The sequence below is a fragment of the Lynx rufus genome, unplaced genomic scaffold, assembly GCF_022079265.1.
Source record: "Lynx rufus isolate CCGP_SWC_20201006 ecotype Redwood Valley unplaced genomic scaffold, mLynRuf1.p SCAF_5, whole genome shotgun sequence".
In the NCBI taxonomy this organism is placed as follows: domain Eukaryota; kingdom Metazoa; phylum Chordata; class Mammalia; order Carnivora; family Felidae; genus Lynx; species Lynx rufus.
This window is the reverse complement of record NW_025814867.1, coordinates 15205357-15232782: the sequence shown is the minus strand read 5'-3', so window position 1 is coordinate 15232782 and position 27426 is coordinate 15205357. Positions and strand designations below refer to the sequence as shown.

Genomic DNA, 27426 nt, shown 5'->3' with positions numbered 1-27426 from the left:
CAGAGAATGCCTCCCAGTGCTGTTTGGTACCTCTGCCTTGTGTTGGGCTAAGAGACCCATCATTTCACTCATCATTGTGTCTGCACCATCAATACAAATTCCAAAACAGTGGAAAAAGCAAATAATGTCTTAGCACTACTATAAAAATAGTTTTGACCTTACAGATCCCCTGATCTCAGGGACTGGCAGGGGTCCATGGACAGCACTGCTAAAGTACTGGAAAAGGCTTTATGTTTAAAATATAGAATTAAAGACTTGTGGGTGAGGGGGCACCTGGCTGGCTCGGTCTGTGCAGCATGTGACTCTTGGTCTTGGGGTCATGAGTTGAAGCCCCACACGGAGCACAGCGTTGACTTAAAAATAGATAAGTAAATAATGAATAAGTAAATAAAGTGTTGTGAGAGGATTATATTCTTTTTAGTTTCTCTATGATGTTGTGTAACATTTTATTTATTTTTTTTAAGAATTGTAAAAAGTTTTTTTTTTAATATTTTTTTATTTTTGAGAGAGAGAAAGAGAACAGAAGACAGGGAGGGACAGAGAGAGGGGAACAGAGGATCTGAAGCAGGCTCTGTACTGACAGCAACAGCCCTAGGACTCGAACTCACGAACTGTGAGATCATGACCTGAGCTGAAGTCAGACACTTACCCAGTTGAGTCACCCGGGCGCCCCCAACAAACATTTTAAAGAACGAAGACTAAAAAGTATCTTTCTGTTATTCTGGGTTTCTAGAAAATAATAAAAATACTTATTGAGCACCTATTATGTGCCAAAACTATGCTAAACACGATTGCATATATCCTATTTTTCTATAGCACATTTAACCTTCAGATATTTCATTAAATCCTCCCAACTCTAACTAAAGCTCAGAGATGTTAAATTACTTCTGCAAAGTCACAGATCTGGTAAGCAGTAGGTTTAGGATTCAAAACTAGTCTTTCTCGGCCCATGCTTTTCCTCTACTCCAACTATGCATAAAGAAATGTAAGGAAGGGGCGCCTGGGTGGCTCAGTTGGTTAAGTGTCCGACTTCAGCTCAGGTCATGATCTCACACTCTGTGAGTTCGGGCCCCGCGTCAGGCTCTGTGCTGACAGCTCAGAGCCTGGAGCCTGTTTCAGATTCTGTGTCTCCCTCTCTCTCTGCCCCTTCCCCACTCATGCTCTCTCTCTGTCTCAAAAATAAATAAAAACATTTAAAGAAAAAAAAAAAGAAATGTAAGGAAAAAAATTTCCAACCAGAAATGATTAAAACAAAATTCTAACTGAACATGAATGAAAAAATGTCTACCAAATTCATATAAAATATAATCTCAATTAAATTAAACACATTCTTTTTGGATAGACACATTTGCTCCCCGGTACCATCAAAGTCTTTACTTTAACAAAGCAAATAAATGGCATTTTCTATAGAAATATCTATTTCCCAAAATGTAATCTTAAATTCACTGAAGACCTATCCCAGATTAAGAATTAGAAGCCCCCCCAGGGGCGCCTGGGTGGCGCAGTCGGTTAAGCGTCCGACTTCAGCCAGGTCACGATCTCGCGGTCTGTGAGTTCGAGCCCCGCGTCGGGCTCTGGGCTGATGGCTCAGAGCCTGGAGCCTGTTTCTGATTCTGTGTCTCCTTCTCTCTCTGCCCCTCGCCCGTTCATGCTCTGTCTCTCTCTGTCCCAAAAATAAATAAACGTTGAAAAAAAAATTAAAAAAAAAAAAAAAAAAAAAGAATTTGAAGCCCCCAATGGCATCAAGTTACACTAAAGCATATAATTTATCATATTTTTTTAAATTGTTTTTTAATGTTTATTTATTTTTGAGACAGAGAGAGACAGAGCATGAACGGGGGAGGGTTAGAGAGAGAGGGAGACACAGAATCTGAAACAGGCCCCGGGCTCTGAGCTGTCAGCACAGAGCCCGATGCGGGGCTCGAACTCACAGACTGTGAGATCATGACCCAAGCTGAAGTCGGACGCTCAACCGACTGAGCCACCCAGGCGCCCCTATCATATTTTAAAAATATTCAACCTTTCTGTGATTTATACTTGGCAAATAAACATAAATTTTAAAAAAGCAAATAGAAATCAGAAAAACTGATTTCAAAAATTCTCAATACATCACACCCAGAATAAAAAGCATCTGCAAACAATCAGGTTCAATACCAATTCCTACAATAGCCTCTTGAAATTTACCTCCTATAGAAAATCTTGGCCCTCCCCACTAGTATTTAAGAGCTTAAAACCCTGGTCAGGCATAGGTCTCCCCCAACTGGATTATAAAACCCTGAGCACAGGGATTTAGGTAGAAGAAGGGGGAGGAGGATGGGCAGGGGAAGAGAAAAGGAAGGTTAAGAGCTCGCAGGGAGACAAGAAGGAATCACATACATAGATTTTTAATTTCCAAAATTGCAAAACAAAATTAACTCTTCATCAAAATACAAAAGATTCATTTCTCCAACATGCTCCCTGTTGTGATGGTATCCTGGGCACTACTAAAGCCAATATTCAAATTAAATGTTAAAAATCAAGTTTACAGATTAAATAGAAAGGTAAAGTTTTATTCCACTACTCTCGATAAAAAGCTATTAACTCAATATATAAGCTCAGGAATTTTAACCTGGCTATTTCTTTAAAGATTTTTCAGTTTTATGTAATAGCAATCCTTATTTTTTAAGGTGATCTACTGAGATATGGTCGACATGTAGAAATCTGTACATATGAAATACATACAACTTGATGAGTTTGGGAATAAACACACACCCATAAAACCACCACCACCACCAAGGCCAAAGACTTGCCTGTCACCTCCCCAATTTATTACTACTACCACTACTACTACTATTATTATTATTATTATTATTATTGTTATTATTATTATGTGTTTATGTGTGGTAAGAACACTTGTCTTAGTCTGTTAAAAAAATGTAAGTATATTGTTAGCTGTATGCTGTTACTGTGTAGTGTATAACACATATCCAGAACTTAATCATCTTGTGTAACTGAAACTTTGTACCCTTTGACCATCACCCCCCTCATTTCGTCCTGACAATCATCCATTCTACTCTCCACTTCTATAAGTCTGCAATAAGTGAGATCCCACTGTATTTGTTATTCTGTATCAGGCTTCTTTCATTTAGCCATACACTTATGTAAATCAAAACAGTCTCCTTTATTCCCTTGTTTTCTCTGCTCCATTTTCAACCTTGTCTCCATTTCTGTAATGCAAACAGAAGTATATACATGCCTACAAAAAAAGGTAGCCACGTTACAAGTCACTGTTATGTACATAACAATTTAAAAACACATCCTAAAGATTTTTCGGTATGAGTACACAGCAACTACATTTTGAAGTAAATTATTAAATTAACCCGTATGTGGTGGAAGAAATCAAGTCTTAACACAAGACTCCCCAAAGAAGTATTCCTCGCATACCACAGCCACTCACCAGACAGAGGTACTTTCTGTTTCCATCTTGTAACTGTTCTCTCATAACGAGAGTCGCCATCATAACTTTAAATAATATCTCGTTTTAGGCAGTATCTGCTAATTTTACAAAAAGAAAAACAAGGATTTTTCACACACCACTCCCCTGACATACACACATACACACACACGCACACACACACCTTTTTCACGTACAATCTCTTCAATATCTCTGTTTTGAATTAGATTTTTATTTTTATATCAAGACTGATTAACATTTACATTCTGTGCAATATTTATAATAAGCTAAGCTGTGTCCTCTGGTGAATTCTAAAATTTTGAAATCCATGTTAAAAAACATTTAGAGTATAAGGATCACTTAAACATTACTATCTAGTTCCAGAATCAAGATTTATGATCGGACCATTAGAAAATGTCACTAAACCTCTGACATTCAAGAAACTCGCAAGTATTAAAGTAGATCTCTTTCAATGTGACTTCAATATAATGAGAATAAAAAGAATCTGCCTAAAAATGATAAAATTATTGACTAGATACCAAAAGCAATCCTTAAAATGCAAAATACTGAAGACTTCACTCTTTATACAAGTCATAAGACTCCACTATCTCTAAGATAATCGATTCCCAATAAAATCATGAAAAAAGTTGGGGGAGGGGGAGCACTTTGCCTAACATTCCAGTATACTATAAAACTATGATAATGAAGACTATGGTATCAGCACAGAAATAATAGATATATTAAATATTTTGTAAGACAAAAGAGAGTCACGAAACAGAAAGGAATGCATTTATTAAATGCAAAGACTTCTTTGGTTTTCCATTTTGTTGAAATACAGCTGTCTACAGCAAACCAGAGGTAAAAATTAATTCTAGGTGGATTAAAGATAATTAGAAGGGTAGGGGTGCCTGGGTGGCTCAGTCGGTTGAGTGTCCGACTTCAGCTCAGGTCATGATCTCACAGCTCGTGAATTCAAGCCCTGAATCAGGCTCTGTGCTGACAGCTCAGAGCCTGGAGCCTGCTTTGGATTCTGTGTCTCCCTCTTTCTCTCTGCCCCTAACCCACTCACATTCTGTCTCTGTCTCTCTCAAAAATAAATAAACATGAAAAAAAATTTTTTAAGATAATTAGAAGGGTAATATCTGGAATTTAAAACAGTATTTTATATTATTGGAGTTAGGATATATTCTTAGGCAAGATGAGAAATCTAGAAGCCATAAAGAAAAAGAAAGACTGACACAGATTTATTTCAGTCTATTAAAAAAAAAAAATCAGGGGTGTCTGGGTGGCTCAGTCAGTTAAGTGTTCGACTTCAGCTCAGGTCATGATCTCGTGGTCCATGAGTTCAAGCCCTGCGTCGGGCTCTGTGCTGACAGCTCAGAGCCTGGAGCTTGCGTCGGATTCTGTATGTCCCTCTCTCTCTCTGCCCCTCCCCTGCTCAAGCTCTGTCTCTCTCTCTCTCTCAAAACTAAACATTAAAAAAAAAAATCAAACATTTCTCTAAAGCAAAGAACATCACAAAGAGACAAGGTAGGACACAAGGAAATATATGTAGACATGACAGACATGGCATTAAATATCTCTAATACCAGAAACTTCTTGATGTAAAAAAGAAGTAAAAGGAATACGAAAATGGACAAAGAATATGAACCAAGTAATTCCCTTAAGAGAAAATACAAATGACCAATAACCATATGATAAGATGGACACTCTCACTAGAGGTTAAGCAAATTTTACTCAGCAGATTAGCAAAAAAAAAAAAAAAAATTGTAATTAGCATCTACAGCTGATGAAGGTAAAGAGACACAGACATTCTCATAATTCTCAGTGGGAATATAAATTTCTCAACTTATATTTTTGGAGAATAAGCTAGCGAGAATCCATTTTATTTTAATCTTTAAGAATATTCCTTGTGCAGCAATATAACTTCTGAGTATCTACCCCACAGAAATAAAAGCACCAAAATATTTAGATAAGATCAAGCATGCTTACTGTTCAAACTAGCAAAAACAAAACACAACCTGAAAGTAAACAAACAGAAATAGTTAATTGCCATTACACAGTAGTAGAATAGAAAGAATGAGACGGAACTAGGAGGTTGTACTCAATAAATATCAATTAATATGTTAAGAAAAAAGCAAACTGCAGAATTATTATGTTTAATACGATCACATTTTCATGTTTTACAGAGGGTAAAACATATTTGTGAGTAACTGTTTCTATGAACATAGACAAAGTATAGGGGATAATACATTGGTCTGTTTCAACAAAGATGATGGTTCTCTAAAGATGTTAAGTATACGGTATATAGTATAAGTATATAGTATAAAATTTAATACCAAAGATAAACATTAAAAAGTCACTAAAAATGAAAAATTATCAGTTTAGTCAATTCTTCAAAACTATGACCAATTCATGTTTTAATAAATACAACTTTGATACGAAGGCAAGTAACATTATGAAAGCATATTTCACAAGGTCAGAAGACGGTTCAAGATTTTCCTCAACACATTCCCATTTTTTTTTTAATTTTTTTTACCGTTTATTTGTTTTTGAGACAGAGAGAGCATGAACGGGGGAGGGTCAGAGAGAGAGAGGGAGACACAGAATCTGAAACAGGCTCCAGGCTCTGAGCTGTCAGCACAGAGCCCCACGCGGGGCTCGAACTCACGAACCGCGAGATCATGACTTGAGCCGAAGTCAGACGCTTAACCAACTGAGCCACCCAGGCGCCCCGCCATTTTTTTTTTTTTTTTTAATGAATTTGTAGTTAAGAGTCTGTTTCTTGGTTTGCCTCTCTTTTTTATTCCTTTGCTCATTTGTGATGGGTTACCAGGTGGGAGGTGGGTGGGAGGTGGGTGGGAGAATGGGTAAAATAGGGGATGGGGATTAAGGACAGCACTTGTGGTGAGCACAGGGTCTTGTATGGAAGTGCTGAATCACTGTATCGTACACCTGAAACTAATACTGCACTGTATGTTAACTATACTAGAATTTAAATAGAAACTTACAAAAAAAGAATAAATTTGTAGGCACCGTGGGAAGAAACTAGCATTTTCTCAGCATCCTGGTCAGAAAATTACATAATCACATAACTGATTTTTTTATCATCTTAAATTCAGGAAAAAATAATACAAAAACAGAATTCTAATTGTGAATTTTAATCAGCCAAAGGGGAAAAAATCTAGAAACGTTAAGTGTGGTGTAGAATTGTACAGGAATTAAAATGATTTTAAAAACATGAAATCTGCATTTAAGTTCCCTTTACAAATGTGAAGTCACTTTTCCAGTACAGCAGTCCCCTGACAGCGGGGGATTCGTTCCAACACCCCCAGGGGATGCCTGAAACCACGGATGGTACCAAACCCTGTATATGTCCTTCCTGTGCATATAGCTATGTATAACTTACATACACAGGACATTAACAACAATGATAAAATAGAACAATCAGAACTACATACTATAATAAGTTATGTGAATGCAGTCTGTCTCCCTCAAAGTATCTCACGGTACTCACCCTTCTTCTTGGGATGATGTGAGATAATAAAATGCCCCCATGAGGAGATGAAGTGAGGTGCATGACAGAGGCACTATGATGTGTGTTAGGCTGCACTGGCCTTGTGACAACAGTCAGAAGGAGGATCATCTGCTTCTAGACCTCCCTCATGGCAAGTGAAACTACAGACGGGGCAAGGACGACCACAGAGGAACACAATACAGGCATGATGGCTAACGATGTAAAGGATGCTGCTGACATAAAGCAAAGGACCCAGTGAAGTTTCTTTATCTGCCCAGGAAAAAGGAGGGGGGGGGGGGGAGCCGCATTTTTTCTTAATTAAAAGAAAAACATGTTTTAAATTCTTTAACTTAAATTGCTACATTCTCATATTTTCCTAAACTCTTAAAAAAAAGAGACATGGGAAGAACAATCTCCCTTAACAGCAATGGACAGGAATTTAGTTGTATTTCTTACTACACATAGACCTACACTGGGGTCATTACTAGCTTGTATGGTATCAGAGGACAAAAGTAACAGATATTATTTATTAAAACTTTCTCTATGCCTTACATGCATTCTTTCATTTACTACCCTAAACATTTCTAGGAGGAGGTATTACTATCCCAAATATATAAAAGAAGAAACTTAGGCTCTAAAAAGTTAAGTCATTTTCCCAAGGTCCCACCGGGTACACTGGAAGAAGCTAAAATTTTAAATCACATCCATTTGCCTCCAGGGAGAATGCACTTTTCAGAGAGCCACTTACAAGCCTTATTTTCAATCCTCACAAGAACTCTGCAAGGTAACACAACTGATCATTTTCCGATCCAGGGCCATCTGACTTCAAAGCCTATGCTCTTTCCACCAGGCCACACACCTTCCCCGAAGTTGAACTACATATAGTTTTATTTGTTCTACATATAACTTTAGTTGCTTCTATGCCTCATTTAGGGAATTGTAAGTAAAATGTACTGAATCACAAAAACACTACCTAATTACTTTGAAATACTACTTTAAATCTATCAGAAATTTGGTAACAGCCATAAAATAACTACCATCAAAAGCAAAAACTTTAACACAATAAATTAGCATCAGTATTATAATAAAGTTATGGGGATATTATTTTACTTTGGTTTCCCATAGATAAATGTGAACCGAAGAGCCAAGAAAAGAAAAAACCCTCCAAAACAAATGAAAACATGCCTCATTTTAAAACATGTTTCAGAGGGAAGCATAGCGAGTCCACACCCTTCACCATTGCTAAATACCACTGCTGAGTTCACATGGCTTAATTTGGGCAACCAATTCAGTTTTCACCAAGGATCCGGCTTTATCAACGTATAAGATCACCATCTGGTGGCGATCGTCAGACATGCAGGATGTCCAATGATAATGGAGAGTTCACGTTTCAGGCAGGAAATTCAGGGTTTGAAAAAACTTCTGTAGGAGCTGCTTTAAGAAGCCTGAACATTATTAACGTCATTCAGATCAGACGGTACAGAGCTACTGAATAAATTGTTCCATTTATATATTAGAATATTTAGGAAATGACAGCTATATTTTTATATGGGCATTTTACAGTGCATACTGAATAATCAATGTGTTATAGTGAAGCAGACTTACAGTCTTTTTTTTTTTTTTTAATTTCTTTAGTTTTACAGAGAGCGCACATGAGTGGAGGAGAGACAGAGAGAGGTGGGGGAGAGAGAAAATCCCAACCAGGCTTCACACTGTCAGTATACAGCCCGAGGCAGGGCTTGATCTCACGAACTGTGAGATCATGGCCTGAGCCAAAATCAAGAGTTGGACGCTTAACTGACTGAGCCACTCAGGCAACCCTACAGTCATTTTTTTTTTTTTAATGTTTACTTATTTTTGAGAGAAAGAGACACAGAGTGCGAGCTGGGAAGGGGCAGAAAGAGAGGGAGACACAGAATCCGAAGCAGGCTCCAGGCTCTGAGCTGTCAGCACGGAGTCCAACGCGGGGCTCAAACTCACGAACTGTGAGATCATGACCTAAGCCGAAGTCAGATGCTTAACCAACTGAGCCACCCAGCACCTCCCCCACCCACACACAGTCATTTTTTTTTTTTAAGTATTTCAAATACCTATAGCCTTTCAGGAATTTTGTTTTTCAAAATATTTTGAGATTTATCTACAATTTCATGAGAACTAAAGAACTGAAGAATCTAGTTCACAAATATATTTCACTATAAAGTAAAAATTGTTTTATCAAAAAACTTTCTGGGGTACCTGGCTGGCTCAGTCGGTGGAGCATGTGACTCTTGATCTCCAGGTCATGAGTTCAAGCCCCATGTTGGGTGCTGAGATTACTCAAATAAATAAATCTTAAAAAAAAAAAAAAAACTTTCAAGAAAAAAATACATCATTATAAAAAGTAGCAACTGTTCTTGGGAAAGCATCTTTTTCTCAGTTAATACTTCACATGTAAATGCTAGGGATGAAGGAGATGTAGTTCAATTCATATTTGCACTAAGAAAATACTCATTTATAGTACTCCTAAATGTCAATTACAAAGAATTTTTCATTCTTGTAGGTCTCATCTTGGACTACCATTAGGAAAACATACCTATGAAATTAAAAAGTAGTATGACTGGTAAGAATTAAAATGTAACTAAAACTGGTTTAAATATAGTACAATTACCAAAGTCAAAATGCAGATTAATGTAGTAAACTCAGATATATTTACACACAGGCTTTTGGTAGAAATGATCTCCTCTCTCACTTCCCCTAAGGCATTCAAAACCAGTGCTTAACTCCAAAATCGTGTCTCTTTTGAACCTTGTAACCTTTTTTTGGCTCTATGATCCTTGACTCCGGACAAGAGAGCTTCTCAACTTGGGCACCACTGACATTTGGGGCTGGATGCTTCTTTGTTGTAGGGGGAGGTCCCGTGCACTGCAGGCTGTTCAGTTGCATATCTGTCTTCTTCTCCCTACTAGGTGCCAGTAGCACACAAACCCCCTCTCCCCAGTTGCGATAAGCAAAAATGTCTCCGGGAACACCAGAGGTCCTAAGGGACGAAACACACCCCAACACGCAGACCCACTGAGGAACCGCTGCTCTAGAAACACCTGAGCACTACTACTTATCTCTAGTATTTTAAGATCAGTAAAACAAACAAAACCTACCAGCTTCTTCCTCAGAAGTCAGCATGGATGCCCACCAAGGCGAACATAAAGTGAAGCCTTCCTCCTTATATGAAAGTTGCATTTAGCAATGAACTCTACAGACAGAAATGCATCTTGAGCTTGAAGGGTTTTACTGAAAGGTACTTGTTCTCAGTGTACAGGAATCCCAAGGATGTCATATGGATAATTTTACTGTATACACTATCCCTACTGTAGTTTTAATAGTAGCTCTTAGAGAAATAAAGGCAGGATGGAAATCTTTTTACATATGTGTACCTTTAAGACATTGTAAAACAAGTCCTCGGGCCTTACTTATTCACCTATAAACCTTCCCCTCTCAAAGTGGTTTTTGAAATACAGAGCATCTCTACGTTAACTCCTCCAATCGACTGAATGAATCCACTAGAAAAACCATCACAACTTGTCCCTGTATGCATTTCACCACAAGGGAGTTATCTGGTTAATCTGGTAAATTAAAAGTCATAGACTCAACCTTGCTTAGAAGAATCCAGACTAGAGACTGTCAGTTTGACAACAAAAAACTGGGGAAATTGAAGCAGATGAGGACAAAAGACACAAGTGACTTCAAGGGGCACTTCATAAAGAAGCCACGTGTCAGAGATGAGGAAGAGGAAGATTAGAGAGGTTGTGCTCTGAAGCCATCTTCCCTTTCTGAAGCTTGCGTTCAGCTTTTCCTGGATCCCAGCAAAAACTCTACATACTTGCAATAAAGATCTCTTTAACTGTATCAAGTTTAAATAGATTTCTGATCCCAGGCAACCAAAAGAATCCTGCCTGGACTATTCAAAACCATTATAAAACAGTAGTAGTTTAAAAATCTAAGATTAAAAGTTGCCAAATTTAATTGTTGTGCAGATAAACTAGCAAATTCTAACCATTACAACAAATGGTTGTTGCTATTTCCTCTGATACTAGTTCTTTTATGGATTCAAGATAATATTTATCTTCCAAATGGCCCAAATTTGAATGAAATTAATTCATCAGGCAATTATCTTCAAGTTGAAAAGCACATCATCTAACTTTAAGTATCTTCAGCAACTAACTCAATTGAATTCAAACAAATGGTCGTTTTATTTCACGTTCTTCCAATATTTTCCATATTTGTTCTCTAACAGAAGACACATTTTTTAACATTTATTTATCTTTGAGAGAGAGAGACAGAGAGAGGGTGCAGGTGAGGGGCAGAGAGAGAGGGAGACAGAGAATCCAAAGCAGGCTCCAGGCTCCGAGCTGTCAGCACAGAGTCTGACGCAGGGCTCAAACTCATGAACTGTGAGATCATGACCTGAGCCAAAGTCGGATGCTTAACTGACTGAGCCACCCAGGCACCCCAGAAGACACATTTTTATCTGAAAAAAAATAAATAAATAAAGGTTTCTTCCAATAGTAATTCACTTTATGCTTACAAAAGGCAAGGAAGTAAAGAAAAATGACTTGGGTCATCAAGGAGCATGACAGATCAAAGACTGGGTTTGGGTTTACCTCTTCTCCCTCCCAAAATTCACTAACTTGATAGTAATTTTTAATTTTTTTACTGTTTATTTATTTTTTGAGACAGAGAGAGTGCAATCCAGGGAGGGGCAGAGGGAGAGGGAGAGAGAAATCCCAAGCAGGCTCCGTGCTGTCAGTGCAAAGCCCCACACGGGACTCAAACTCATGAACTGTAAGATCACAGCCTGAGCCAAAACCAAAAGCTGGAAGCTTAACCGAGTCACCCAGGTGCCCCGATACTAATTTTTTAAAAGATAAACTGACAAGTACAAAGAGAAAGAAGAAACCACAACAAACAAGAAACACAGTATCTTTGGAAGACAAAAAGTACATGTTGCAGTGGTCAGAGCATCTGGAAAATAACAGCAACATTAGAATATGTGGCTAAGGAAGAAATAAAATAGGACTCAGAAAGCAAAATCATGTTTAAATAATGAAACACTGCATAAAATTCATTAATGAAAATGACTTACATATATTTGAGAAACAGCTTCTAATTAATGACCTAATCCAGCAAATTATCTCCATAAATTACATTAGATATAAAATTAACACTAAATACTACGGAAAACAGTGCCTATATATACGTAATGCAACCCGTCAACAAGTTTACTCTGGCTACAGATAAAACATTAATTACATTAATGAATATAGATTCTAGACTCAGATTACCTCAATTCAAATCCCAGCTCTACTACTCGCTAGGCAAAACTGGACAAATTACTTAATCTCACTGAATCTCAGTGTCCTCTATCTGTAGTATGTATTACAACTGATAAATTATAACAATGTAACAAGATAATGAAGGTAATGAGCTCAGAAAAGTTCCTGGCACAAAACAATTAAATATTAGGTATTAGAACCATCCTATCATGTGACCGTCTTCACTGGTCATCCTATGTTAATTTTACATTTTATATTTAAGTGAAATTGAATTTATTCTTTACGTATTCACCACTATTTCCCACCTAATTTTAAGCTCCTTGAAAATATAATTTTCTTCACACAGAATTATTAACTTTGTATGTGTACAACAGATCCTTACTGGTAAAAACGAAATACTCCTTTCTAGACAGGTTTGATGCAAGTCACATAGGGCTTTTTTATCTTTTTTTTTTTTTTTTTTTTGCTTTCATTTAAAAACATGGATATTTTGAAAGGTTTAAAAAAAAAACTGGTTTCAGCATAGGTAAAGCACTTACTGTCACTAGTCTTTCCAGGTGTTAATGGTTTCATACTCACTTAAATGGCGACTTAAGTCATGAATTCTAGGAGACAGAAGAGGCAGTCAATAATGTAGCCAGCAGATAGTATTCAAACCTAAATCTAAGGAAATGGGAGCGCCATCCTTTAGATCAAGGGTTTCTTCAATGCAAATGATTTTCCATTCATTTTATACAAATTTGCATCTTACTGAAAGCACTATTGTAACTATCCAAAATGCCCCTACATTATTAAGAAATTCTCCATTTGGATATGTGATTTTATTTTTTTTTTTAATTTTTTTTTTCAACGTTTATTTATTTTTGGGACAGAGAGAGACAGAGCATGAACGGGGGAGGGGCAGAGAGAGAGGGAGACACAGAATCGGAAACAGGCTCCAGGCTCCGAGCCATCAGCCCAGAGCCTGACGCGGGGCTCAAACTCACGGACCGCGAGATCGTGACCTGGCTGAAGTCGGACGCTTAACCGACTGCGCCACCCAGGCGCCCCTGGATATGTGATTTTAAGTGTATCTTTTCACTACCTCAATCATTTGGATATCTATGTATTTTTTTCAGAGATTTTAATATCTATCCTTATACAAGATACTTTCATTTATTCCTTTATTCACTTAATCATCTAACAGATATTTACTGAGTGCCTACTATGTGTCAGGAACTATGCTAGGAGTAGGGATTTAATATACCCAGACCCAGAGATGAGAAAGTCCAGTGTGTTCAAATAACTAAACGAATTTGACAATGGTTGAAATACAAGAAAGAGGAAAGAGCAGACAAGGCAGAAAAAAGGTAGAGAAAGGGAAACGGGCCAGACCTTCCAGGGCACAGATAAGTTTTAGATTCATCCTTAGAGCAAGAGGCTTTAAAAAGGGAACTATAATCACTGGTACCAAGATCCCCTAGCAAGGTGACAATGTAGAAACTGGTGACAAAGACTCTCTCCTTTGACCAAACTTGAATCAGGCTTCTCTGAGCAGACCTTGGGTTCCCTCTCTGTCCTTGTGGAATCCAGTGGCTAATACACTCAATATTCACCACTTAACCTTTCAAACCCATTTATTGCCTAACTCTATGCAATTAGGACATGATAGCAAAATTAATTAACATCTAAAAACTGAGTATTAAATGCAATTATGTAAAACATGCAATTTGTATTTTTCAATTGTGATCTAAAATGATGAAATTTAACCTGAAAATTCTTTCCCTCACTCCCTTTATGACCTTATCTCCCACCTCTCCCTAACACACTTCCAATATGATTCTAATTCTGGGTGAGCCCACACGTTGCTATAACAACTATGTTATTACAGCAAAATACTGTTTTGACTTTTAATCAATAAAATTATTTATCTATATCTTACCTCTACCAAAACTGTTTTTTTTTTCTTGAAAGAAAGCGAGCACGTGAGCTGAGGAGGGGCAGAGAGGGAGAGAGAATCCCAAGCAAGCTCCACATTCAGCGCAGAGCCCCACGTGGGGTTTGATCTTATGACTATGAGATCATGACCTGAGCCAAAATCAAGAGTTGGACACTTAACCGACTGAGCCATCCAGGCACCCTAAAACTGTTTTTAAAAAAGATTTGAAGTAGCTTGAAAAATGGAGGTAAGAAAACATCAACCTCAAAACAAAACAAAACAAAAAATGCAAATGACAATGGTCTATGACCTCCTTTTTTTTCTTTTTTAATATTTATATTTACTTTTCAGAGACAGAGGCAGAGACAGAGCACCAGCAGGGAAGGGGCAGAGAGAAGGAGACACAGAACCCAAAGCAGGCTCCAGGCTCCGAGGTATCAGCACAGAGCCCAACCCCATGAACCTGAAGTCAGATGTTTAACCAACTGAGCCACCACGTGCCCCCTTACATGACCTCCTTAAAACAAACTGCATTACCTTAAAATTCCTACAATAAGGACCTTTCGAGAAATCACATTTTTGTGGTAGAATGGTATCTTGACTAATATAACCCATTAAAATTCAATGCTACGGGTAATCTGAAAATTCCTAAATATCTCTAAATTGTTTAGTGATCCAATGGTTCAGATTAACACATACTCATGTATATGAGAGTGTATGTGTACCTATATATGTACATGTGTACACATATATGCAAAATTCAGAAGCCTCACTTTATCCAATTAAGTACACTTGTACTTAAATAATTCTTGTTATTTCAGATTACAGAAAAAATATAAATGACAATTAAATTTAAGATGAAACTATAAACTCATAAAATTTCTTGTCACTAAGCCTTAGCAGAATAACAATTAGGAACTATCATACCTACTCTGCCAAGCAGTGTGCTAAATTCTTCTATACTGCAATACCCTACAGACTAAATTCTGAAAATCTAACACTAATAAGATACAACAAGATCTCCTGAAAACAGAATTAAGCAATCTAGTAACCTCAACTATCTATAACAAGTCAAGAATCAGAAGACCATCTGAAGAGGCAAGATTTGTATATCACAGAGTGACACAACACAAAACCCTTCTTCTCCCCACCCACATTTAAATGACTCTGTGACTTCCTCTGTTATCTTTAAAACACGTTAAGAAATTCAATGACAAAAGAAAATAATTAAAATAAGATTTTAACAGACCACAACAGCCTAATACTAGCGATCAGTACTCATTTTTAAAAGGAGACACACATATCACATTTCAAATGTTCTGTCAAATGGTTAAAATTATTTAAATCAAAAAATCGTATTATGCTTTAAACGTCTAAACGTTTTGTCAAAATATCTTAAGTTTGGTGCTTAAGGCAATAAACTACCACCTAACCTGTGAGGTAGCAGAACAAAATATATACTAGTCTCTGTCCCTGGTTCCTGGCACAGAGCTCCTAAATCCCTCATAATCTTGTAAGTGATAAGGGCACCAGAGGCATCTTTCGTTCTAACATTTGGTCTCTGTCTCTGGTTCCTGACACAGAAGTCTTAAATCCCTTGGAATTTCCTGCATGACAGTAGGGTCTTTTGTTCTAACGAGGTAACTCTTGGTGGCTCCTGGATGGGGGCTGGTCACCAGAAAGCCCAAGCCATGATGAGAGGCTTGGAATTCAGCCCCAACCCACTCTCCAGAAGGGGGAGAGAAGCTGGAAATGGAGTTAATGATTGTCATGTCAACGCGATGAAGCCTCCATAAAACTCCCCAAGTACGGGGTCTGGAGAGTTTCTGGGTGGCCAAACACGTGGGTGGAGGTGCCGGGAGAGTGGCAGTGGCACTCTTAATGGACAGAAGCTCCACCAGCCCTTGCCGCACCCCTCGCTCTATGCATCTCCTCCATCTGGATGTTCATCTGGGTCCTCTACCATATACCCTTTCAGAATAATCTGGCAAAAGTGAACAAACTTTTCCTGAGTTCTGTAAGCTGCTCCAGCAAGTCAATGGAATCCAAGAAGGGGTCATGGGAACCTCCACCGTACAGCTGATCGGTCAGAAGGACAGGTGACAACCTGGACTGGCAACTGACATCAGAAGGGGCAGCTGTGAGTCAGACTGCTTAACTTGTGGGGTCTGATGCTATCTCCCAGTAGACAGTGCCAGAATGGAGTTAAATTGTAACACCCAGCTAGGGCCACAACATTGACTGGTAGGAGGAACCGCCCCCCCACACACACACACACACACATCTGTCGTCAGAAGTGTTGTAAGTGTGGCAGTCATGTGAGAGAAAAGGAAAAATACAGGAAGAGGACTGAGTTTTTCCCAATACATAATTCCTTCCCACAGAGCTATCTAGAAGATCTCAATGCCAGAAGTTAAGGATAGTTAAGACTTTGTTTTCTATTTCTTCAATCAATATGGAGACTAATTCTTTTAGAATTCTGTTACATGAGACATTTCATAAAAATATACGATGGTTACTAATTACAAGTTTCCACAGGCACATTCAGCATTTTATGCACACTATATGCTTTTCCCTGATCCTGAAGAAGCCCTGTAAGTATTATAATTTCAATTTTATAGATGAGAAAAATGAGATTCAAAGATGTTAGTTGCCCAAGGCCACCTGGTGGCAGATGACGATGTATGGGAACCCGACGTGTGTCTCAAACCCAAGCGTGTACTTGTCACACCAGGGTCTAAGGTTAGGCTACATCCAAATTTTACTTTGTCTTAAAAATAAGGCTTGGGACTTGTGGTTATTTCGTGAATTTCCTATTACTGAATAAAAACAGTTCAATAAGCTAAAATGTAAGACCACATAAAGGCCAATTTTGGTCTGAATGAATCCCTTATTCCTAACAAAAGGGAGGCCAACTGCCCAGATTTAAACAGGCTCACAGCAGAACCCTATCCTGAGGATACTGCTAATGGTACGCGCATAAACGGATAAAGAAACTCCTCCTCAACGTGTTAGAAGGTCATCTGGGAACAATTATAAACAAAACAAAACTAAGTACAGAATATTACTGAAAGGACTCTATTGAGCCAGGGCACTGGCCAGTTATGGCACCTGTGCAAACACGGATGCACAGACTGGGAAGTCAGGAAGGTGGACCGGGAAGTCAGGAAGGCGGGGTCCAGGAAGGAAGGCGTGGACTGGGAAGTCAGGAAGGTGGGATCCAGGAAGGAAGAAAGCCCACAAACCACAAAATCATAAAATTTAAAGCAAATGAACAGAACAAAAATTCTTTTATGTAAGTAATAATTCTAAAGAATTTAGAGAAACAGCACAATTTCGAACCAATATATATAGCAGCTGACATTGTATCCGGGCTTGAAGATCCCTTTTCTTGCTACTGGTCCTTTTGTAATTGTATACATGAAATGTCACAGATTTTCATAAAGCAAATATTACACAAGTGTTACTATACAAGTAAAATACCAATGCACTCTTTTCCAACAATCCATTTAAATGTATTTAGAACTTGTGAAAATATACTGAGCCATAAAATTTTCATTTTAACGTGCTTAACACTCACTTGCCTGAAATTGTATCTCAGGGTAAAAAAAAATATTAAGTACTCTTACTCTGGGATCACTCCAAACTGTATTTATTCAATATCTCCACCCCCCCACCCCCATCCACCACAACAGAACAAAGGCAAAAAACATTTTCTTCTACTGGCAAAGTAAGAGTCTTTTGCTTCATGGTAACACCACCAGACAGAAGCTATATAATTTCTTAACTGACTGATTGAACAACTCACTAGGAGCATATTCAGCTTCAAATCTTAAGAGTTCATGACATTATCCTTATATTCATTCACTGAACAGTCACTGAACATTTTCTACACGTTAAACCACAGAACAGACCTAATTGTGGGAAGAGACCTAAAGGAGGATTCATTCAACAATGATCCAGAAAAATTCAGATTTCCTGAATCTGGAGGCAAAGAGGCAAATTTCTTTTAAATACTTAATTTCTATAATATTAGCAACAAATTCACAAAAGTTACAGTAATAAAAGCTGTTAACTATAAAACTCGGCTCAATTATCTAAGGCTTTCAAAGTATCATCCATGTAAAATTATCTAATGTGATTAATGTTAAATGGCATTGACAAACAGGGATCACGGATTACTCTAGAATAATGAGATACGGAACACGAGTGATTTCGCATCGACCATGAGTTCAAATCTCAGCTTAGCCTCCTACTAATTGTATGGACTGGGAAATTTCAGAAAATCTCTCTGCCCAGGAGTTCCCATCTGTAAGAGGGATAATAAGTGATTAAAAGATGCCTAATAAGATGCACGGCTCAAAGCAGGCTTTCTCTAAAGAGTCAGTTACCGGTTCTTCCCTTGCCCCCAGAGCAAAGGACAAAACCCCCAAGTCCTCGATTAGCAATTCCCAACGTGAAAATCACAGCATTCCTCCTCCTTATCCAGCGTGCCCACTGGAAGAGGTTTCATTATTCCATCTCAGGTGCTGGGAAGTCTAGGAATACCACGGAGGTTTACGCTCAAATAGAAAAATACTTTCAAGAGAAGAAAAGAAAAGATTTTTTCCAAGTTACTGACTTCTAAAACCTGGCTCAACAGAAGAGCCCCCAGGGTGGCTCAGTCGGTTAAGCATCTGACTCTTGGTTTTGGCTCAGGTCATGATCTCAGGGTTCCTGGGACTGAACCCGGCATCGGGCTCTGTGCTGACAGCACCGACCCTGCTTAGGATTCTCTCTCTCTCCCTCTCTCTTTGCCCCTCTCTTGCTCATCCTCTCTCTCTCTCTCTCTCTCTCTCTCTCAAAGTAAATAAACTTTAAAAAAGTTTTAAAAAAATGAAAAACCTAGCTAACCAGAAATCATTTTAGTCTTATGTTTAACTAGCTTTTTTAACTAATTAAAATTAGTTAATTAGTGAATTAATCAATGCAGCCTGAGGATCAGCACTTCCCACGTGAGGAAGGCACAGTCACAGAGTTGTCCTCCCACAGCACTTCCAGGTCACACAGCTCTGTGGGGAAGCAGCTGTACCACTCTCAGCGTAAATGGTGCCTTCTGGAGCAAAACCAGGAAAACAGCCTGAATGGTGCCCCCTGCCACTGCACCACTGTAATCTCAACGATTCATTGTAATTAGTCTGGGTGATTTTTTTTTTTTTTAACGTTTATGATCCTCGACTGAAGGTAAGTATAAAACTGCAAAGGCAAATTCTAGGTTTGAACAAATACACAACCAAACAGCTCTCTTCCTATGCCTAAGGCATCTCACGTGCAACAGCATCCTCAGTGTCTTCCCACTGGCTCCTACTGGCTCTTCCACAGTCTAAGTCCCTGGACGGAAATGAGGTGAAAGTGAGAGGACAATCAGGACATCGGCAACATGCAACCCCAAAGGTGCCAAAGGACTCGGACATTCGGTAACACCAGGAGGCATGTAGCATGTGATTTACCGAGTCGTGTGCTCACGACTCCCTTTCTAAGTTAAAGTTAAGCAGTCCGTAACATACTAGACTACATCAAGCCATATGTCTCTCACGAAATATGTTAACCCACGACATAAAGTGACATAAGAAACCATCCCCTCTTTTACCGAATAGCTGCTATGTTTGCGAGGTTCAAAATCCAAAATTACACAGAAAGGGGCACACTGGTTTTGTCCCTACCCCTGCCTCGGGTCCTGTTCCCTCATACTCTCTATGGCAACCATTTCTTGTTAGTTTTTTTTATTTACCTTTCCAGTGTATTTATAAAAATCCTGGTAAATACAACTATACGTTCTTATTATCCCCCTTAAAGAAAAGGCGCTGTATAGTGCCCTCTGTCCCTCACGTCGCTTCTTTCCATCAATTTACCCTAGAGATCTGCCACATCAGTACAAAGACATCTTCCCCCCACCTTTTAAGAGCCGTAGTACCCCACTCTGTGTATATACCATAATGTATTCAACCAGACCCTATCAGGTTGCTTCCAAAACATCTCTTAAGTGATACATTTTTTTTTTTTCAAATCTCTCCTGCCACTGTAACCAAGTGAATTATCCCTCTCACAGGACTTGTAATAAAACAGATGAGTGACCTACTGTTCATATTTTGTAATAACCATCAGAAATTTCCACTTCACATGGCTGCATTCTCTCCCCAAAGTTTAATGTATTTATTAGAGGATTTCACAGAGCCTTTAATATACCATTATGCATTATGAATCTCCAAAATGTATACTGTGTGACATTTCCCAAACTTATCTGGCTACAGAGTAGTTCTTTGGCCAAACCTGCTATAGATGAAGTATTCCACAAAACAAACTTTAGCAAATACTGGGGCATACATAATTACTGTCATCTATTTAAACAAAATGTAAGACTACTATGAACGTTAAAGAAACCAGCTAAGCCAATTTTTAGACTACGTATTCCTTAGCTATTTTTTGGATTATAAACCCCTTTGAGATCTCGATGTAAAGCTACCTGATCCTCGCCTACAAAGAATGCATACAAGCATAAAATTTTCCAGTGTCTGGGAATTCATGGACCACAGTCCCCATGGTCTTATCTATTTTAAAAGTAATTTTGAATAGAAGTGCTATATTATCTGTGGCCTCACTGATATTTCAAATGCTAGGACAGAACCCAGAGCTAATGAAAAAACAGCACAGAATTCACCACGAAGTGTACCTTCATGTAAAGCAAATAAAGCACCCTCAAAAGGGATCATGTTTAACAATTAATGATATCACACAAAGTAAATCCTATTAAATAACTGTGGAAACGGTTACGAGGGGTTGTAGTCTTATTTTTACACAGGTGGCTCCCATTTTAAACAAATACATTAGATTCTTACAGGATTAAGAAAGTTGGTCTTTAATTCATTTTGTACAATATGATCTCAAGATCAAGGATTTTCAGAATGAAATGCATTTCTCATCAGACAGCAGTATCTACCAGAAATATAATTCTGCTGCAGATCTGAATGTGACAATGTGAATGCCCAGGGGAGGAAAAAATTCCAGGAGTTTTAAATGTAGAACAAAAAATCCCCAAGCATGATTACAGTCTAGCAGGTGAAATGATTAGGAGAGAGAGAGAAGTATTAAATCGAAAACTGACAAACGCAGGACTACCACATCTGATTTGGGACTGGTACCCTACAGGAAGGCAAAAGGGCAGAAAGGCATTCCAAGGAGAGGGCCAGTGGGGGCTGAAGCCCAGACCAGGCTCCTCTCATGGAGCCTTGTGCTGAAGTTTGAATCTGCTTACAAGGGGCATCTGTTGTAATTCAAACAAAGAGTTCAGTAATACCCTTCTTCCCTCTCTTCCCAGACAACTTCCTTCCCCCCAAAACCCCATCCACCCATGGCAAACGTTAAAAAGTACTACAATTTTTAAAAAGGAAAGATGTTTTCTAGATCATGATGGTATCCCAGCAGCCAAACTATAATAGAATGGAAATTTCTAATTTGAATTCTTATCAAAAATGGTATTTTTTTATTTTACAGAGAGAGAGAAAGAGAAAGAGAGAGAGCACGCGTATGTGAGCGGGGGAGAGGGGCAGAGGGAGAGAGACAGAAAGAATCTCAGGTAGGCTCCAAGCTCAGTGCAGAGCCCAACACAGGGCTGAATCCCACCACCTTGGGATGATGACCTGAGCAGAAATCAAGAGTCGGACGGTCAACCGACTGAGCCACCCAGGTGCTCCCCAAAATTTGTTGCTTGACAGAACTTTTTTTTTTTTTTTAATGAAAACATCTCCAATACTTCCATGGAACTCAATGGGAATACAGTCTATTATATATGAATTTGCTTTATTCCTATCTTTGTTGAGTACATCAATTCCCAAGGTAAGAATCTGCGTGAGTATCTTCAGTATTTTTCCAGAATAAAGAATGGTATCAGGCTGAAAACACCCTATATATACAAGAACATGCACCAAACATACAAGCACCGAGTGTTAATTATATGCTACGGCAAATTCTGAGAAAGAGATTATACGTATCATGTTTACCCTTCTCATGCTCTTCTGAGAAACCATTCCACACTCTTGTCTATGATATAAAATAAAGTATAGCCACCTTACACATGTGAATCCATTTCCAAAGGTACATCCAATTCCCAAGTTCCTAGTCAGAGACGATACAGAATTCAACAGCTTCTCCAAATCGGGCAATCTGACAAAAAAGAAGCAGTATAGTCCAGGAATATAGAAAGAGAAGACAATTCTACACTGACATGTGAACAAAATGAAAACCAAATGACACTAATATACATATTCCCTACAAAAGAAAAAGAAATAGGTAAAATATTAAAGTATTTTTCCTACTTCATTATGAAAGGCAGACTACGCTTTACCCTTCACTTGGATATTATTCCAAAAAAAAAAAAAAAAAAAACCCTGCTTAAACTTACTAAAATCCAAACTATGGCTTAATAAAAATTAAAATATTTAAAAATATCCTCTTTGGAGTAAATATGAAAATCTGCTTGGAATAGCCCATCTACAGCCTTTCTGCACTGGCAAATCAGCTCCAGATAAAAATGCACATTTACATCATAATCACATTATCTTCATAAACAAAGCATTGACAAAAAGTTTTGGCCACTCTCATCCTCCATCAGTCATTTAAAAATGTCTAGCCCAGGGAGGCAAAGAGTCACTAATTTCGAAACCTAGCACTACTCCAGGCTAAGTCCTCTGCCCTCAGGAAGACTTAACAGCAACACTACCAAACACTATCTTAGCACCATGCCAACCATAGACCCCTTCACGGTTTATCATCATAGTTACAAATAATCATCAAAGTCTCCCCAAGTTATGTAATTCAATGAGTATCACTCAACAAAATACATGAAGTTGCTTGCTAAACAAAACCAGAGGCAAACTTCACTACAAGCTAGAATACTGGAATAGCTACCTGCTTTGTACAGGAACCAAGTTCTCTTGTTTCAAAAGGAGGTTTAAAAAGGGGCGGGGGAGTGAGTCGCTGCACCCTTACACATACATACACAGATCTTTATTACTAATACGTGCTTATTGCAAAATTTGAAATACTGTATCCATAAAACTGGTAACTATAGGAGACTCCACAATCAATAAGAGAAAGCTACAATATGAATCAAAAACCACACTGCCTAATGTGTAACACTAACCCTTAGACTCACCTGTATGTTCCTTTATGTAAATGGCCCATTTTGTGAACTGCAGATTCTATCCACTTTAACATCATATTTGTGATGAAATATAGTAAGAAAGAAGGGGAAGGAAAGAGGAAGAAAAACAACCCATTACAGGATGTTGACAAGTTTAACTACTAAGGCTTTAGAATATATTGGTTCATACCCACATACCACTAAAATAAACCAGGTTCCTCTAACAACAGGTTACTTTGGCTTTCGATTTTAACCTACTCAAGTAACAGGAGTCTAGTGTAACAAAATATTCTAATTTTCATACCCTAAGCTCCCTTAGAAGAAAACCTGTGTACTTCTCGGTCTCAATTACCAAATAAAGCAATTCTTCAATCCAACTCAATTGTCCTACAGCTTAATTTGAATGGATGAGATTTCCTATCTCTCCCTTTATTACAACTCCATAGATTGTGGTGCAGAGAAACAAACCAACTACAGGCCGAAAGGTAACGAAAATTCTGATAATATGCGTGGGGTACATATGATCTCTAGAGCTATCAATACCTAACCACAGATCCCAAAGGGTATGCTTACTTACAGACCTACCGAAAAAACCTTCTACTTGCCAATCACCACTGAATTCATCCTGGTTTGTTAGTATCTTTTATTTATTCTAATGACTACTTTTTTAAAAGTGTCTCTAATGGACTCAGGAAAATGTTTTAACTGGCACTCACAAATGGAATTAGCAGGAATGCAAATGGCTATCACTGTGTTCACTAACACACGCCAAAGTAAACTCAATGAGGTTAGGACTCTGTCTACCTTGTGTGCCCATACCCCAGTGCCTGGCACCTAGGAGATATCACAATACCCATGAAATGAATGAAATTGTGTACCAACAAAATTCACGGAGCAGCCTGAAAATTTCAGTGGTAACAGAACTGTATTAAATAATGTACTGCCTAAAAGAACGAACAATTGTCAAAACTTGGGAACCTTCTAACCAGTGCTGTCTGTTGTAACAGAGTATTTAACCTATATGAGAAAATACGACTGATGGTTCAAGTCAATTCCAAAGAGAAGCCTGCAATACGTTTTTGTAATAAAGCAAACAAAAGTTGCTTTTTTATAAGATAAATGACTTTCCTCCTATCCCAAAACCATGATCAATGAAAATTACAAAATTTTAGAAGCAGAAGAAACCTGAGAGCCGAAATTATGGAACAGATGAACTTGGTTCAGAGTCATATATACTGCCACCAATTTATTCAAAAATTTTGCATAATCACATACCCAAGATAGCATTTGATGAATATTAATTTTATTCTACTTTTTTGGCTATGCTAAGTAGTTGCCAGTTGGAGAAGTAATGACTGATGAGTATCATACTCTTCCATTCTTCTGACTTTATTTACCAGGGGAAAACTGATGAGAAAATATAACTTTATTGATACAAATAGTTCCTCTCTTCCCAGTTTTCAAGTTACAGTGTTCGTACTCCATAAACCACAGTTCTACGGTTCTCTTATTCTATTTTTAGACTGTGTGATAGTTTATTACATTTGATTTCTATTACTGACTTGTATGTTTACTGTGGCCAAGTCTTATTTTCCCAAAAATTTTGGAAAGTATACCCTTCCAAAGTGCTCCCCTGCCATGCCATTATTAAGTGCTTGATAATTTCTTTGTCATTCATTTGGATGTAAGTTTCATTAGTGCAGAGTTGGTTCTGTCTTGTTGGATATTACACAATAGGTTCTAAGTGTTAGTACAATGAGGAATGAATGAATGATTTGGAAGGCAATAGCATTATCATGCCTTTTTTTTTTTTAACGTTTATTGATTTTAGACAGAGAGAGACACAGTGCGAGCTGGGCAGGGGCAGAGACAGAGGGAGACACAGAATCTGAAACAGGCTAAAGGCTCTGAGCTGTCAGCACAGAGCCTGATTCGGGGCTCAAACACAGGAACCATGGGGTCATGACCTGAACTGAAGTCGGAGGCTTAACAGACTGAGCTACCCAGATGCCCCTAGCATGCTTCTTTTGATAGCTAAGCAGCCAATATCTGAGAAGACATCATAATTTCTATCCAGTTTTATGAAAACTAGAATGTTCTTGAACTGCTCTAAGCTGAAAATTTGCAAACAAATCTAAGAACAGACAACACTGTATTTGATACACATTAGTAGAGAAAGTGCTAAAAGAAAGAAAGAAAGAAAGAAAGAAAGACCTCCAAAATGCAGTTTATTCAAATGTCACACAAAGAATTACGGAAGATTCCTTAGAACGAGTTTCCAGTATTCCATTACCACCACTGTGACTTGATCCTCCCCAAAACCACTGCTAAATGACTTCACTGTCTGGAGACTCCCTTTTCCTCCATGATTTGAGAATTTGTAAGTGAACATACTGAAGTAATAATCAACGACTACTCTCCAGGGCCTTACAATAATCTTTAAAAAAAGATTGGGGGGGGGGGGCGGCTGGTTAAAAACGCGAATAAAAACACACAAAAAGCAATTTTCCTGTTAGTTGTGAAAGACTGGAAAATTTTCACTGCATCCTTCCCTCCTGTGCTGGTCACAGAGTAAGAATTGGAAGCGGAAAATTTACAACACTTCCATGCCGTTTGAGTCAGGAACTACGAAGAGAGAGGAGAATCACAAGTGTGGGGACACATGTATTCTACATGAGAGCAGGAAGTCAGTTTGTCGAGCATGGGCCGCCCGTCCAGCATCCTAAATGGGAACGCTGGCCTTCTGCAAGCCCACCCCCAGTCCCCTCTCACCCTGAAGCGAAAGCCACCGGGATACGGGATTTTGCTAGGCTGATTGAAAAAGGAGCAGCTCGCAGAGCTCAGGACACTTTCCTCTTTCTATTTGGCCTGCGGCAGGAGGCTACTCCCCTGGTTCTCGCCCAAAGAGGAGGCGGACCAGGCAGAGTCAGCAGCGAAAAGCAGCCTTGGCTGCGAAGGCAGCTCGTCCACGCGGCCGGAGAACTCACCGAACAAAAGCAAACCGCGCGGACCGGGTGGGGAGACGCGCAAGAAGGGAAAAGATCCACCCCAACTCTTCACCACCGCCTGGGGCTAGAAACAGGTGGAGCCGCGCTTAGAGGGACAAGAAAGATGGATTTTCGAGGGGCTAATCTGAACTCCAGCGCCAAGGCAACCGGAACCGAGACCCCCGGCCGGGGAGCACGCCCGGGAATAAGGGAGGCGAGCGCTGCGGAGAGAAAGGAAGAGATGGTCGGGGTCAAGGGCTGACGGACGGCCCCGCAGGGCGCCGAGGATGCGGGTGGCGAGGATGCCCGCGGCGCGCTGCCGGCTGCCCCCACTCGGGCCTCCTGGGCGCCGCCGCCGCCCCCTCGCCCCCGCGCCCTGGGCGGCCACACAAAGGGGATGGCGAGGCGCGCCGGCTGCGGGGCGGCGGAGGGGCGCCGGGCCCGGGACGAGGTGGCCGGACCGCGACGGCCGCCGCGCCCCCGCCTTTGTCTGCCTCGTTCCGCGCTTCCCCCACCCCCGCCGAGCAGCCCTGCCGCCCGCGGCGCCCTCACCCCGCTCATTACCCGGGTGAGTAGCGGTCTCATCTGCTCGCCGGCCCCATCCGCCTCCATGGCCCGCCGGCCAGCCCGCGGCGGCCGCTACGGAGCTGCCCCGCGCGGTCCGCCCGCCGCCGCCGCCGCTGCCGCCGCCGCCGCAGCCGCCGAGACCCGGGCGCGCGAAGGGAAACGAACGTGCGTCCGTGAGCGAGGCGCGCGCGTGGGGAGAGCCGTGCGCGGGAGACGCGGGGCGGCGGGTGCGCGCGGCGGCCGCAGGGCTGGCTCTCGCCGGGGGAGCGAGGCCGCGGCGTGGAACGTGGAGCGAGAACTGAGCGAGCGGGAGGACGAGGCGGGGGAGGAGGAGTGAGCCGCGTAGGGCCCGGGGGCGGGGCCGCAGGCCGTGACGCGCGCGGCGCCCGGGGCCCGCCCCGACACGCCCCCTCCCCGCCTCCCTCGTCACGCCCCCTGCCAGTCTGGCACCGCCAGCCCGCTCTGCGCGCCTGCGGGCCCCGCCGCGAGGCCACCCGGAGACGGGGCGGGAGGGAAG

General features: G+C 40.0%; 1 protein-coding gene across 4 annotated transcripts in view; it reads right to left on the bottom strand.

The window, feature by feature from the left end:
- The window catches only part of SLC4A7 (solute carrier family 4 member 7), a 105798-nt gene extending 78795 nt beyond the window's left edge, over positions 1 to 27003 (bottom strand). For 3 of the 4 annotated variants that reach the window (XM_047100007.1, XM_047100004.1, XM_047100006.1), the window contains exon 1: positions 26907 to 27003. In XM_047100007.1, coding sequence (XP_046955963.1) covers positions 26907 to 26954 — 48 coding nt within the window. In that variant the 5' untranslated portion in view covers positions 26955 to 27003. Of the gene's footprint in view, positions 1 to 22280; positions 22479 to 26906 lie in introns of those variants that run through there. The other variant, XM_047100005.1, reaches the window with a different exon arrangement.
- Between the last annotated feature and the right edge of the window lie 423 nt (positions 27004 to 27426).